The sequence below is a fragment of the Plectropomus leopardus genome, chromosome 14 (genome assembly GCF_026936395.1).
Source record: "Plectropomus leopardus strain MGB_pleo_1.0 chromosome 14, ASM2693639v1, whole genome shotgun sequence".
NCBI classification, from domain to species: domain Eukaryota; kingdom Metazoa; phylum Chordata; class Actinopteri; order Perciformes; family Serranidae; genus Plectropomus; species Plectropomus leopardus.
In genome coordinates this window covers 20,996,292-21,012,279 of record NC_142189.1, presented here as the reverse complement: position 1 = coordinate 21,012,279, position 15,988 = coordinate 20,996,292, and the positions used below count along the sequence as shown (strand labels likewise).

Here is a 15,988-nt window from a genome sequence, read left to right as displayed (position 1 = left end):
ATGAAACTCTATTAAAAAAGTTAAAAGTTTTCTCTGGGTTTTTTTTTTTTTTTTTTTTTGCCCCTGATAATACACCAAACACTTGTGGTATCTCAGCTGACAAGAATAGCAAGGATCAACAGTACATTTTATCTGCTTTCTAACAAAAACTCTATTCTAGCTCAGGGCCTGGTTTCCCTAAATATCCGTCTAAATCAGTGTGACAGAAGCGGTCAGAGTCAGAAGATGTTCTGGTTAAATGCAGCTCAGGGCAGCAGCTTCAGTCTTATCTCTCTCCCACCTTATTCTGCAGGCACCTTCGTCCCTCCATGCTGCAGCAGCTCTTGCGCCGCCTCGTCTTTGATGTGCCCTTGCTGACTGATTACTGCAAGATGCCTCTCAGAGTGGGCAACAATTTATTCACTTTTCTCACTCTTTTCAAAATTCCTTTGCCATCCTGTATCTTGCCTTAATTTCTTTTTGCATGTGGGTCTGCTCGCATGCCTCAGTTTTAGTTCTTTCTTGTCTGCCTTTTCTTTTCTTTTCTTTTCTTTTTTAGTTAATCTAACTTTTCTTTTGCCTGTATGGTTGCTGCTTTGTTTCCTCAGTTTATTAGACTGTCACCTCAGTGGGGAGGTACTAACAGCTAATTTTCTCCAACTTTATTGCAGGTGTACCTTTAATATAATATTCTTGTGATACACCTCTGCCTTCACACACACACACACACACACACACACACACACAAACTCAAAGGTGCACATTTCTAACTTACACACAGTATTAATCATCTGCTGTGGAAGAAGTAGGCAGCTGCAGGAGGGAAAACAAGGGGATGAAGTATTGGACTGTGTGATTACAGGCTCCACTGCTCCACTCAGTCCATCAGGAATACACGTTAGAAATACTGAAGAAGTAATAGGCTGTGACTGGCCTGTGAAATGCTTCACGCACTTGTTCTGTACTTTCATGTACACATTTGGATTTCATTCGTGCTGAGGTGATATTAGCTTTACACGCATGGCCCAGTGCTGGTGTGTTGTGAGTATTTTGTACAAGCTACTAAATGTTGTATATTTATTACTCTGCCTGTCTTGATCTTTGCCCTGTGTGTTTTCTCCAGCTGCTAACCAACCACTACGAGCAGAACTGGAAGTACTACTGCCTCCCGTCGGGCTGGGGCAGCTACGGCACAGCATCCGAGGATGAACTGCTGCTCACCAAGAAAATCTTCTGGGGAGTATTTGATTCTCTGTCCCAGAGGGTGAGAGGTTTCTCAATTTTTTTTCCATTTTTTTCAGTTCTACAGATAGGCACGTTCCCACCCTCCAGTTGAACACAATTGCACCTTATATTGGAAAAATATGTACAGCAGTCATTGGAAAGAGACAAATCACTTTTTAATTATGTTTGAATTGTGCCATGGATGATGGATGTGTTTGATTTAAAAGATAATTTTCCAGGTCAGGAAAAATGTTTTTTTAGGTATAAGGTTTGAAAATGCATAATTAGAAAAACTAAACAAGTTGCATGGGTGATGCCTAAGCGGCGATGTCTTCATGTTTTGTACCAGGGTGTATTCACATGAAGAACGTGTCTATTTCTGCTTCCCAGCTGATAAAAAGATCAGGAGCCGCTGGATAACACACACCAGATAAGATAATGTTACGTTAATGCGCAGAGCTACGTTGCATCGTCAGCTATCTGGTGTTAGTGAGGTTTACTTTGCGAGATAAGAGCTATAATTTACTGAGCAGTTTTACACAAAACTAAAAGTACAATAACCAAGTGCAGTTTTCTTGACTTGCAAAATTATGTTTTAGATTGACAAATTGTGTAATTTATGGCACAGTTCAAACGGGATCAAAAGTTTACTTATACCTAAGTCAATTAATGTACATATTTTTTTCAAAAATAAGGTCCCATCAAGGAGGTTAACAATGGAGAAGTCATGGCATCATATCAAGTCACATTATTGTGGTACATGCTGAAGTCATGGAGCAAAGGGATGACTGATTTGTTTCTCTGAGATGTCCGTAGTCTGCCTGGAGTCAGAATATAACTGATATGAACAATAAAGATATGGATTAGAATTACAAATCTGTAATTATTGAACAAAAACAGATGCTGTCTGTTGTATATGAAAATGTTCTATTATATATCAGCCGCAATCCATTTAAGTGTACCAAAACAAGTTTAGTCAGGCCGTGCACACCCAAAAAACACCTGTGGACATCACCCCAATGTTTCTAGCGGTGTCTGTTGTAACCATCCAACACTGCAGCTCCAGTTATATTGCACATGTGTAACACCCCCATAGCTCCCATTAGGAAAAAACTTGTGTCCTAGCATTTGTTTGGTAGCCTTGGGTCCACTGGGGACACTGCAAGGAGAGGGACTTCATATCTCTCTTGTGACTTTATTATGCTACATTTCCATGTATTTGGAAGAGGATAACACCTACTTCTTGTTAAAAAGCAGTTTGTAAGAGATTGCAATACATATAATGTTCTACAAAGGCAATAAACAAGTAATATTAGTAATCTGATTCGTCACAGTCTTAACATGTATGTAAACGAGGGATTTATTGGCACAAATATCTTTGAGGTCTGTTCATGATACAGATGGCGGGGCTCAGCACCTCCCTAAGTGCCCGCTCATGAAAGGAGACTTTGCAAAGGGCCAGCCTGAAAACATCAATTTCTGTACAGCCATCATTGATCCAAAGCCTCAAACTGGTTCTTCAGCTTTTAGGATAATTCTTCATTAACGTCTCTTCTCCTGGTCCCACTGCACTGTTACGCTGGAGTAGCTGTGTAGCTTTATTTCAGTCCCATCTTAAATGAACATTTCAACACTTTACTTGTTTTTGTTAAATAAAAAACTGTACTTACATTTTAGGTTTTGCATTAACTGTATGGCTTTCTTTCTCTCACCATGCAGAAATATGACGCAGAGCTATTCAAGATGGCCATGCCTTGCCTCAGTGCCATAGCTGGAGCTTTGCCACCAGACTACGTGGATGCCTCCATTAGTACCACAGTAGAGAAGCCTGTTTCTGTAGATGCTCAGGGCAACTTTGACCCCAAACCCATCAATACTGCTAAGTAAGCTGTGCAAGAGCCAGACATCTATAAGAAATATAGTATCGCCCTGACTTATTTGATCATCCTGTGATGGCATACATGCATGTGCATTAACTGAGTAACATGCAATTGCAGACACAGGCTAAGTAATTGTCATTTTTTCTTGTTTTTTTTGTCAGCATTGCCCTTCCAGAGAAGCTTGAACACTTTGCCAACAAATACGCAGAGCACTGCCATGAGAAATGGTCAGCAGAGAAGGTAAGGCCAAAAGATAAGAGCTTTCACCTAAGAAAATGGGTATTAAATTGTGCAATATTTGACCTGGAACAAGTCATGAGTGTTGTAAGAAAAGGAGAGGACACTTAAAATGTCCGAAAAGAAATACTGCACGTGAAACCAGCAGGAAAGCATCCATATCAAAGTGAAAAAAAATCAATTCAAATCAATATTGATATTGTTGTTTTTTTTCCAGAATCACAGCATTGCTTTCTTTTGGCAATGCTTCCTTTTTGTTACTGCTGAAAGGGATCCTCTGGGCATGCTGACAATAATTGTGCAAGTCTTGGTGTAGAAGGCCCCTAGTCTCTTATGTGCCAACTGCTTAGGCTGCATTGTTGTATCTGTCAAAAAATTTAGCAAGAGCTGAGAACAGCAAGAACTGAATGTACCATGACTCCTTAATGTGTTGTGCGTACTTAATCTCTTGCCCAGTCTTTCAAATAATAAATCATATCCTTAGGGGACTGTGAAGGCAATGAAGATTGCTTTCACCCTTGAACATCCCTCTGTGCTTGTGCCTCAGGTGTTGCTGGGGTGGAAATACGGAGACTGCGTGGATGAGAAGGCTAAGATTCACCCTCAGCTTCGAATTTACAAGGCCCTTACAGAGAAGGTACAGTACGTTGAATGTGAGATTTGTGTCGAGTTGTTACATTAAAGAGATCAAGGATTCTGGGTTAAGTCCGTGTTCCCTTTTTCTCTCTGTCCTTCAGGAGAAAGAGATTTACAGATGGCCAATTAGAGAGTCCCTGAAGAGCATGCTGGCAATGGGCTGGAGCATCGACAGGACCAAGGATGGAGAAAGCATGTCTCAGCAGAGGGAGAGTGAGAAAATGCGAAAGATCTCTCAGGCTTCACAGGTACAGTGCACAGAATAGGACAGAGACAGACACTAATGTAATCTAATGTGCTTGTCCTCCAAACAACTGTTAAACTAAATATTTCATTGCCAGACACTTAATAATGTTTTGTAAAAGGTTCAAAATAAACCAAAGCTAAGGCATGTTGTGAGTAAAGTAGGTCAAAAAATGATGTCTGTTTGTCCACAAAATTGTCTGTCTCTGCTATGAAGAATGATTATAAGCTCATGATCCAGTATTTCATCTTAAGCCCTCATGAAACAATATTTATGATTCTGTCAGTTTTATATTAAACAAGCTGTTTTACACATGCTGATCATTTAGACTAATGGGGACTGCAATCTGGGTTGTATTTATTCTTTTCAGTGGATGTTGCTACAACATACATATTTTTAATGCAATTAAATTGTCAATGTTTAGGTTGCTTTGGTCAAGTTGCACCATTTATCAATAACCATTAGTTAACTATTTCACCAGCTTTTCCTTACTTTTTGGTAACTATTTCAAGTTTTTTAACCTTCACTTCCAGCTAACTATTTCAACAGTATGCTGTATTTTTAGCTGAATAAACTAAGCAAATAAAGCATTTAACTAAAAGCTTACTTTTAGGTATTTCAACACCTTTGCATGCTAGCTAGCTCTCACACACTCAATTGCAACATGTGTGACAACTGACTCAGGTTGATGGCCCAATTTGTAATCCTTTTTGGCTGTTTATTTTCTTCCTTAAAGGGAAGATTCACCCCAAAATCAAAATGCATATTTTTCCTTTTATATGTGGTGCTTTTTATCAACCTTGATTGTTTAGGTGTGAGTTACAGAGTGTTGAAGATCGACCATAGAGATGTCTGCCTTCTCTTGAATATTATGGAACTAGGTGTCACTCTGTTTGAGGTGCTTAAAGCGCCGTCTATACCACCGATATCTCCAACACTCGGCAACTCACACCAAAATAATCTAAATTGATAAATAGCTCTACAGGTGAAAGGAAAATGTGTTTTTTGATTTGGGAATAGATGGTCCCTTTTAACACAAAGTGGATATGTTTTTTAGTTGGTTTGTTTACTCATCATAGTTTCTATTTTTAGTTGAGTTTGAAAATCACTGCTCTGAGCTTACAGCTGCTATCAGTTCACATTTTCTCGCTTTTAGGACAGTAGCACTTGTCAGCAGTCACTGTACAGTTGTAAACATTCAGATCCGACAGTTATTTACTGTGGAAACAAAGCTGTTTTTCATGCTAATCTCCTGACATAATAGACTTAAAGCCTAAAGACACAGAGTAATCCTTTAACAAATGTTAAATCTTGTGAAATCAAAATGTTGGTTCATAACTAATAACGCACTTTGTCTCCCTGTAAATCTACATCTCTTTAAAACTTTCCAGGCAAATGGCTTCAATCCGAGCCCGATAGACACAAGCAGCGTAGTTCTATCCAGAGAATTGCAGGTGAGTGACCCCACATTTGTTTTTTTTTCTTCACATCAAACGATCTATTAGTCTGAAAAAAAGGAAAAAAGCAATTTTTCCTGAATGTGAATTGAGTAATGTGGGCAGGACGTGCTCCTCACTAAGATGTATCTTTTGTCTTTGGTCCAAGGGGATGGTGGAGGTGGTGGCTGAAAATTACCATAACATCTGGGCCAAGAAGAAAAAGAGTGACCTTGGAAGCAGAGGTGATGTGCTTATGAAATCAATCATAGACGCATGTTACACATAGACACCTGCAGAACACAGAGGAAGAGAAGCGTGTGGGTGTATGTTAAGCGCCACCGGTTTGTTGTGGTGTTAATATGTACTTGTGAGCATATGCATGTGTTTGCCTCGCCGGGCTTGACTAAACAGGTTCAGCTGAGTGGTGCATCCACTTCATGTCACCATCTGCCTTCAAGCACAGACACACAGTGGCTGATCAAGGTCTGCTTAACACTGGGTTGTCTGTGGTTTCAGGCGGGGGAACACACCCTCTGTTGGTTCCCTACGACACGCTGACAGCCAAGGAGAAGGCTCGAGATCGGGAGAAGGCCCAGGAGCTTTTCCGCTTCCTGCAGATCAACGGCTACAGCATCACGAGGTCAGGATGTCAGCCTTATACTCTCATGCTGAAGTCTTGCAGAAACTACATCTTCCATAGGATGTAATTTGGGCTCCTTCAAGTTCACTCTTATAAAAATATATTGGATAGATTCTGGTCGACAAAGAATATTTTGCATAATTTTAGAGCTGATTTGTGATTATTTTTGTTTTTTATTTTTTGTTTGTATGTTGTGATATTGTTTTGTTGTATGGTTTGTTTATTGTAGTGGGTGAGTGTGAGGATTTGTGTCCTGTACCAGATAAACTTTCATTAAATCTAAATTAAGTTTCTTAACTTTTCCATTTAATAGTTTAAGATTTACAGCTAATATCTTATTGTGTTTCAGAGGTTTGAAGGACTTAGAGCAGGATTCCTCCTCCATGGAGAAGAGGTTTGCTTACAGGTTCCTAAAGAAGCTGCTCAAGTATGTCGACCAGGCTCAGGAGTTCATCGCTCACCTGGGTATGGTAATATTACATAGGACCTCACTATACAAGACTTCAAGCAGTCCTGTTACTTGCTGTTAACAATGTATTTTTATGCTTTCAATCCAGAGGCCATGGCTGCCAGTGGCAAAACAGACAGGTCCCCTCATGAACAAGAAATCAAGTTTTTTGCCAAAGTAAGGATGTGATATAAATACAGCTGCTGTAGACCTATAAACAACTTTTCAATGAAATGTCCATCACCCTGATACAATCTTGCCATTATCTGTGTCCTCCCTCAGGTTCTCCTTCCACTCATTGACCAGTACTTCAAGAACCACTCTCTCTACTTTCTCTCCTCCCCCAATAAGAACCTGAGCAGCAGCGGTTACGCCTCCAACAAGGAGAAAGAGATGGTCACCAGGTACAGATCATTCATTTTCACACAGCTACGGCAACACAGCATGACAGTAACTCTTCTCCATTCTTCACTGAAAATCTTAAACTCTCATAGTCTTAATGACTAATCCTCTCTCCAAGATTTCCTTCTTGTAACTATCTGATTTCCTTCCTTCCTTTCTGTCCATCATACCTCCAGCCTGTTTTGTAAACTGGCTGCTCTTGTCAGACATAGGATTTCTCTCTTTGGTAAGCTGGTTACTACTGACTGGTCAGCAGTATGTGTGTGTGAATGTGTCAGTGTGTGTAACAGTGAATCATGTCTTAAAGGATCAGTGTGTAAAATGTAGTGACATCTAGTGGTGAGGTTGCAGATTGCAGCCACCTGAATACCCCTGTCGCTATGTAGATATACCATCAATTCTGCAACAGTGCTTATTCTAATGTGTACTGTTTCAACTACCAGTAATTTGCATCAAACTTTTCCAGTAATTAATATAACGTTATTGGAATCGTTTGTCAATAGATCCCCCTAAATTCTACTCACTGCTCCTTTAAGTTGGGTCTTGTAAACTTATTTTTGCTTCTCATGAACTGAGGTGTCTTGCCTTAAGGACTTTTAAACAGTGGTCTAAAAATATAGTTTTCAGTGCAGAAAATCTAAAAGCTTTTGTATCTAACCTAATATTAGATACTAAGTACTGAAGCATTTTTCTGCAAAGCTGCACTTTCATGATTTTTTTTATGAAACAAACAAGATATAACAAGTAAATTGGTGAGAGTTAAAGATGCCCGTAGCTGATTTTCTTTGCTTCAGGAAGTCAGGCTGCCTTTTGATGCAGGTTTCCAGTCTTTTTTTTAAAGTAAGCCAAATGACTGCTGGCTGGAGCTTCATATTTTCCGTACAGATGTGAGAGTGGTATCAGTCCCCTCATCAAACTCTTGGCAAGAAAGCAAATATGCATATTTCACAAAAAACATTGTACTTTCCCTTTTAATGACAGCAACTGAATAAAACAACTGCTGAATTAAATACTTGAGCCCAATTTGATTGGAGGCTGTTGGGTCTGAGGCACATACACAGTTATGAACTTACTGCAACCATGAGGCCCTCAGTTCAGGTGAAGAAAGTCCCCTAAACATAAGTGAAAATGTGTATGTTCACTTCATATTAAAGTCTTTTATGTTGTCTTGTAGGGAGCGACTCCACCACTATTGTCAGCTGTCTGCACATCCTGGCACACACCCTGGACACCAGGTGAGGACAAATCTGGCAGCACTCAATGCTCACAGGGAACCTGGCACCTTTGGGTTTTCTCTTTGAAATAAAGTTTTGTTAAACGAACAATGTAAAGAACAGCTTTTAGTTTGATGATGACAGCGTTTAAACAATAATCGTTTGAGAAACTAATTATATATTTAGAGAAATGCAAAATATGACATTGAATCTACCCTCCGTGGGACCCTCAAGTGGAGCATATTTGTCAAGAACATTTTCTTTGAAACAGTTATTACCGCGGTGTCTTATGGGAGGCGCTGGCATTAACAAAGAGCATCCTCTGGCATTTAAATAAGCAAAACAAATTTCATACGGCACATGTTGCCCGAGGCTTCTACTGTTCTTTGGAGGCAGTGTACTGTTTGTTAATGCAGTTCACACATACATAATGAGGCTAAATGAGCAATGTATTATTGTGTTTTGCTTGTGCTGAAGAGCTCCAGCTGATGCCCACAGACCCTGTCTTTCATTTCTCCTTCCTAGCAGGACACATCAAGGCTTAACAATGGGTAATTCATTTAGCTCTGTTATGAACTGTGAAATACTGAAAATGGACGGACTAATCATATTAATGCATTGTGCTTTTTCAGAGTGTTACACAGTATGTCCACAACATTGGCAAACTCACCTTGGATTTAAATATTCACCTAATTCATTACATAAATCACTGATGTTTCAGTGTAGGGGCGTTAGAGTTGATACGCACATCTCATATTTCATTACTAAAACCTTCACCGACTGGGTGAAGTAATTGCATATGTGACCGTGTCCTACTGTGGATAAACAACATTCTCCTTTGCATACCAACAGGTATCCAGCTGTTTATTATAGCCCTGCCCTTGCATATCTCCTCATTTGGCTTCAGTCGTTTATCACAGCTCCCTTTCGCTTCAACAGGACGGTGATGAAGTCGGGCTCGGAGCTGGTGAGGGTGGGGCTGAGGACGTTCTTTGAGAATGCCGCAGAGGACCTGGAGAAGACGTTCGAGAACCTGAAGCTGGGGAAGTTCACTCATTCTCGCTCCCAGATGAAAGGGGTGTCGCAGAATATCAACTACACCACCGTGGCTCTGCTCCCCATTTTAACTGCTCTGTTTGAACACATCACTCAGCACCACTTTGGAGTTGACCTGCTTTGTGAGTCCTGACAGTAAAGGAATGATCAAACGTAATGTGTGAGATGCTGCTAAAAAAACTTGAGTCAGTGTGAAGTTTGTTGTAGTACAGTGCTTTTAGCATCCTGACACCAACATTATCTATCACTTACTTACACAAATATACAGGGAGTTTCACCTCTATCAATATGGGTAAGCATGATAACAAGATACTTTTCTATATTTTCTTCAGTGGATGATGTTCAAGTGTCCTGCTATCGAATCCTGACCAGTCTCTATGCACTGGGTACTGGGAAAAACATCTATGTAGAGAGGTATCTCAGCTTCAACATTATGTCATAAGTGATTTAAAAACCTCAGTGAAGAAACCCACTGATATTTAATGCAGCTTTTAACAACTCTCATCCTCTCTGTGTCCCTCAGACAGTTACCAGCTCTCGGTCAGTGTTTGGCCACCCTGGCTGGGACCATGCCTGTGGCCTTCCTGGAGCCGCTGCTCAACACATACAACCCGTGCTCCGTCTTTAATACCAAGAGTGCAAGAGAACGAGCCAGTGAGTCATGTAAGGGTTGATGCAGGAAATGTCGAGATCCTGCATCACCCTGTGGGGGGTTATTTTGCAATATTGACCTGCTCTGCATGTATTATCCAACTTATTAACACAGCTACATATGAAAGACATCAACAGTGTGACACAAAAAAATTCATTTAAAAAGTGATTTTATTGCTTCCGCCAGAGTTTATGATCAGAACTGCATCTGCAGCAGCAGTCAGAAATTACAGACTGTAGAATGCAGTAATTGACCAATCAGAATCGAGTATTTAACAAAGCCTTGTAATAAAGTGCCCCATTGATGATGTTTTTCCGTAGCCCAACCCGGAAGCTAACGTCGCCCTGGTTCCCTCGTCAAAAAGCCTATGAGATTTTTCTATTGGATTTAGGATTACATTTATACATTTATGATTTGGAACATTTATAACTCTTACAAATTTTGCTCAGCAAGATAACTGCCACAAATGAACACCACTTTCAGGATTTTGAAGCCTTAATGTAATCTGCAGAAGTAAAATGCTAATGCTAGACTATAACAAACTACTCTATGGTCGCGACGCCATTGTTATGAGACTGTAAAGCTGTGTTTGACATGGTTTGACGTGAAGACGTTCTATAGTCTCATTTAGCCACTTGACAGCAACAGCGTTTTTTAAGATACATAAAAGCTTCAAAGTTCCTGAGTTGGGGATTTATCAATGTATTTTATGTTGTAGAACAAAATGTGAAAGTCTCTCCAGCTTGTGTTAACAACAGACCTTTTTCAAGGCCTCTAACCAAAAACCCATTCACAAAGCCATTGAGACGAGGGAACCGAGTGTGCTAAAATGCTAATGGATTTCCAGGTTTTAGGACTCATTACTTAGGTGCTCTATAAATTGAATTATTATGAATGTTCTATGGCATGAATAAAGGCTGAAATATACAGTGTTTAACTTTTTCCTACATTTAATCAAACGTTATGTGTATATCTATCACGTCAGCACAGTTACTGTGCGTAAATAATATTCAGTTTGAGAAATAACCCTCTCCTTCATAAAATATATGAGAAATATGAGGGCTATATGAGATATAAGAAAAATGTGATATGATCATGCAAACATTGTCGTATTATTGTTAGAATCTTGTGTGAATCCTGTTTTTAGTCCTGGGCATACCAGACTCAGTCGAGGAGATGTGTCCTGGGATGCCGCGGCTGGACGGTCTGATGAAGGACATCAACGACATGGCCGAGTCTGGGGCGCGGTACACAGAGATGCCCCATGTTATCGAGGTGGTGCTGCCCATGCTGTGTAACTATCTGTCCTACTGGTGGGAGAGGGGGCCTGAGAACCAGCCAGCCAGCGGGGGCAGCGTCTGCTGCACAACTGTCACCTCGGAGAACCTCAGCCTCATTCTCGGCAACATCCTCAAAATCCTCAACAACAACCTGGGCATCGATGAGGCCTCCTGGATGAAGAGGATAGCAGGTGGGCGTGAGCTATTATACGATCTCACAGGAATACTGCCTGAACCATAGGACCCACAGAATGTCAGCCGCTATAGGCAACTCAGCATTGTTACCATAACTGTCGTGTTTTGGTTTTGCCATGAAGGCTGCTATTTTAGGTACCTATTTCATCATTTCGTTGTTCATTACAAGAAACTCAGTTTAGTTCCCACTATTGTTTTTCTTGACGCTTTAACTATATCTTTTTAAAACCCAAGATCTTATTATCATTTTATTATTATTTTTATTATTTAAATGTTTTAGATATTTTTTGCTCATTCTTTAAAATTTCTTTTAAATAATGTTGTTGTAACTTTTAATTAAGTTGTTTTAACTTTTCATTGAATTTGTCTTTTGTATTTTTGTTAACTTATCTGTGCAGCACCTTGAACCTACCTTTGCGTATGAAATGTGCTTTATGAATAAAACTGCCTTTCCTTGCTTAGGAACACAAGCATAAGACCTGCATCTTTGAGTTTTGATGTTAAGCCAATCTCAAATATTCATGGTTGAATTGCTAATGTAAATTTGATGTTATTTGCATGAAAATGTTGCCTTAATACTGGCAACTTTCTCACATATCTTTACATTTTAAATAAAACTGAACAAATGTAATAAAGTAACATTTTCGTCTTTCTTCCACTGTTTAGTGTACGTGCAACCAATCATCAGCAAGGCTCGTGCAGACCTACTGAAGAGCCACTTCCTGCCTACACTGGAGAAGCTGAAGAAGAAGACAGTGAAGGTGGTGTCTGAGGAGGAGCTGCTGAAAGCAGACTGTAAGGGAGACACTCAGGAGGCCGAGCTGCTCATCCTGGACGAGTTTGCTGTTCTTTGCAGGGATCTGTACGCCTTCTACCCCATGCTTATCCGCTATGTGGACAACAACAGGTCAGCTCACTGAATAGCGGATGATGGAGTCGTTTTAAAGGAGCAATAAAGAGGAGATGATGCAGAAAGTATTACAAATGCTGTAATAATCTCTCCTTTTTACTGCAGGTCGAGGTGGCTGAAAGAACCAGACGCTGACTCCAATGAACTCTTCAGAATGGTCGCTGAGATATTTATCCTCTGGTGCAAGTCACATGTAAGTTCTTGCATCTTCATTTGTGTTTAGATACAAAAATTAAAGGCAACTTTCAGGGATTATAACACTGATCTGTCTTTGACATCTGCCTTTCTCCAGAATTTTAAAAGAGAAGAGCAGAACTTTGTGGTCCAGAATGAAATCAACAACCTGTCATTCTTGACCGGAGATAATAAAACAAAGATGTCTAAGGTAGGTTTTGTGTTTGCCCACTCCCTTTCAAAGCTTTCAGCTTTATGTCCTCATTCTGGCAAAAGTTTTAAAAAAACTTTTAGTCATGTGTAATGGCACTTTGACCCAGTGACAGTTGTGAGAAGCTGAAAAAGATTCAGAAATAAGCAGGATTAGTAAAATGAGCAAGATACATGTTAACATTTTCTCAGCCATGCTACCACCTTGATGTATATGTATGTTAAAGTGATAGTTTGGCTCTTTCGAAGTGGTGTTGTATAAGGTTCATATACATAGTCAGTGTGTTGCCTACAATCACTGGTGTTTGGAACGCCTCCAGTTTGGAGAAGCAGGAAGGAGTAGATACAGAAGCGAAGCAATGAACTGCTGCAGACGGTGGCAGCAGCAAAATGTGTTTTAGCCACCTAAAAAAATCAATATCAGTTTAAGTGTATGCTATACTGAAAATATTTTCACCGCTTTATCTTGTCATCTTGTCGTCTTTCCGAAGGGGTTATCAATGTTTTATTCCACTGAGAAAAAACATAATTTAACATCGCTGAACATAGGAGCTGCTGGTCTACCACTGCCGGGAGTTTGTTTGTGTTTTTGTGCAACTTTGGCGTTTTAAAGGGTTAGTTAGGATTCACCAAAGTCACACAATAACACTAAATTACTAATGGAGACAGCAGTAGATCAGAAGCTTCAATTTTAAGTGTGTTACAATTACTGTTTTTGTTAATGGAGTCTGGTGGCTTTGACTTGACCATAGATGAGCAACTGAAGCCGTATACGGCTCCCTTGTCTGCAAAAAGATAAAGCAGTGAAAATATTCCAAATGTAGGGTACGCTTAAACTGATATTGATTTTTTTGGTGGCTAAAATATGTTTTGCTGCTGCCTTCGTCTACAGTAGTACATTACTTATCTTCTGTAGCTGTACTCCTGCCTGCTTTTTCAGACTGGGGACGTGCCGACTGACATATACTGTATGTAATACACTGACTATGGATAAGTACCTCATACAAACCCACTTCAAAAAATCGGAACTATTCCTTTAACATGAAAAATGCCGAGGACAGTCTTAGAGGAACACACACATGCACACATGTGACAAACAAGACGCTTGCCTGCTTCAAATTTGTGAATGAGCGGAGTGGATAACATCTTTGTTAATAACATGACTATAATAAAATGGACTTAAACTTATGACTGTGTGTATGCGTGTGTGCATCTTTGAAATTCTGCATGCATGCTTGTTACAGAACATAACAGGAACTAACATTCATACTTTCAGCCCTCTTCAGCATTTCAGGGATTAGAACATTTCATTTCTTGTCTGCCTGGTTTAGCTGTTTTAAAGGCAAACAAATGGTTTTCATTGCAGTGCACATCCACATGAGGACTGCGTACCTCCATTAACTGCCCTCTCATTGTTTTCTTCTATCTGCCTTTCTCTTTCTGTCTCTCTCTCTGTCTCAAACAGTCCTTTAAGGAGAAGGTAGAGTGATGCAGTGCATGTGCTGTTTACCTGCCAGCTTATTGGCTTATATGCTGCGGTTGCCGAGCAGAAAAGCCAATAGCTTGCGCCGCTGTGCTATATAGTCTATAGTGTAGTTGTAGATTATGTCACTTGATTATTTGTGGTCTCCATTGATCACCATGTGTGACATGGTAACTTTGCTCATTCCTCATTGCCTTATGGGCGGAAAACATCTCATCAGAAGTAATGAAGCCCGGCCCTTCTGTAGCAAATCATGTGATCACCTGCCACTGGTGTGTTTGCAGTTGATGGATTGTGGTGTGTTTGGCCAAGAATTACCGCAAGCTATATTATGTTGTAGCCGATGTGTGATAGGACTCTGTGTGTGTGTGTGTGTGTGTGTGTTTGTGTGTCAGTGTTTTTATGTAGTATCTATACTGTTTATTAATATGGAAATTAGTGTTTTCACTGAGCCAGCAGCTTCAATTTGGCACCAAAGTGCAGTTCTCCCTCACTGGTAACATCTTGCTGCTCTAACAGCATCAATCTGCTAGTTCTGCTTTTCAGCTGAGGTGTGAAACTTCTTAATGCTTCAGTGGCACAGATTCAGTCTGGTCACAGATTTTGCCAGGCCTGAAAAATAAATGCCTCACTTGCCCCTGGCTTTTGTTCAAATACAGTGGGAATGCTCCTGCTGTGAAATAAGCTCCAATAATATGCTGTTAAACTATCAGTATAAATGTTGAAAGCAAGTGCTTTGGTGCAACATTAATCTCAGCAAAAATGGGAAAATAGTAGGTGTTATGTTAAAAGACCAGCTTATTAAGCTGCCATACGTCTTCTTTTTATCCACCACTTTGTGTTTGCTGAGGTTAATGCCTGTTATTTTTTTTTCAGTCTGGAGGACAAGACCAAGAGAGAAAACACAAGAAAAGGCGTGGTGAGTTCTACTCTATCCAGACCTCGCTGATCGTGGCTGCTCTGAAGAAGATGCTGCCGATTGGCCTCAACATGTGTACCCCAGGAGATCAGGAGCTCATCTCGCTAGCGAAGACTCGCTACCTTCTCGTGAGACAACTTTTATGTGACGTGCAATGGCCACACACTTAACAAACAAGAGCACTTATTTAAAACTGCTACAATTCACAATAATGAAGCTTTATCTCTATTCATCTGTGTTCCTGCTTTTGTTTCACAGAGAGACACAGATGAAGAAGTGAAAGATCACATTCGGCAGAATCTGCATCTTCGAGAAAAGGTAAACATGTCAAAATCAGTACCATAACTGTAAATGCTTTTTAGTTTATCTAGTATATCTATTGAATTTCACATCTTTCTTTGTACCACACCCTCAGTCAGAGGATCCAGCAGTGAGGTGGCAGCTAAACTTGTACAAGGACATAGCAATGAGAAGCGAGGGGCCTCCGGACCCTGAGAGGGTGGTGGATCGTATCCAGAGGATCTCTGCTGCCGTCTTCAACCTGGAGCAGGTCGGACTCAAACTGTCATACACACCCAAACATATTATGACCTACTAATGAAATTCATTTTTTTTTTTTCACTGACAGTTGTAAAGGTGCAAGGTCACTAATCATACAGCTAATGGCACTTCAAATATGCTGCTGATAATTTATATTGCAGGGCAGAGTCCTGCATGGGTCTGATTTTCAGGAACTGCTCCCGAGCTGGCAATGCAATGTGCAATA

At 40.2% G+C, this 15,988-nt stretch overlaps 1 protein-coding gene across 9 annotated transcripts in view; it reads left to right on the top strand.

Annotated features, from left to right (window-relative positions):
* The window catches only part of LOC121953328 (ryanodine receptor 3), a 138,139-nt gene that overhangs the window by 92,041 nt on the left and 30,110 nt on the right, over positions 1-15,988 (top strand). For all 9 annotated transcript variants that reach the window (XM_088087647.1, XM_088087643.1, XM_088087646.1 and 6 more), the window contains 24 exons: positions 293-383; positions 1,103-1,243; positions 2,923-3,086; positions 3,245-3,323; positions 3,868-3,957; positions 4,058-4,204; positions 5,592-5,654; positions 5,806-5,881; positions 6,156-6,279; positions 6,629-6,744; positions 6,837-6,904; positions 7,010-7,131; positions 7,306-7,355; positions 8,304-8,364; positions 9,283-9,521; positions 9,732-9,813; positions 9,923-10,053; positions 11,199-11,522; positions 12,193-12,433; positions 12,542-12,629; positions 12,729-12,821; positions 15,180-15,350; positions 15,481-15,540; positions 15,638-15,772. In XM_088087647.1, the coding sequence (XP_087943773.1) occupies positions 293-383; positions 1,103-1,243; positions 2,923-3,086; positions 3,245-3,323; positions 3,868-3,957; positions 4,058-4,204; positions 5,592-5,654; positions 5,806-5,881; positions 6,156-6,279; positions 6,629-6,744; positions 6,837-6,904; positions 7,010-7,131; positions 7,306-7,355; positions 8,304-8,364; positions 9,283-9,521; positions 9,732-9,813; positions 9,923-10,053; positions 11,199-11,522; positions 12,193-12,433; positions 12,542-12,629; positions 12,729-12,821; positions 15,180-15,350; positions 15,481-15,540; positions 15,638-15,772 (2,956 nt within the window). The remainder of the gene's footprint in view (positions 1-292; positions 384-1,102; positions 1,244-2,922; positions 3,087-3,244; positions 3,324-3,867; positions 3,958-4,057; positions 4,205-5,591; positions 5,655-5,805; positions 5,882-6,155; positions 6,280-6,628; positions 6,745-6,836; positions 6,905-7,009; positions 7,132-7,305; positions 7,356-8,303; positions 8,365-9,282; positions 9,522-9,731; positions 9,814-9,922; positions 10,054-11,198; positions 11,523-12,192; positions 12,434-12,541; positions 12,630-12,728; positions 12,822-15,179; positions 15,351-15,480; positions 15,541-15,637; positions 15,773-15,988) is intronic.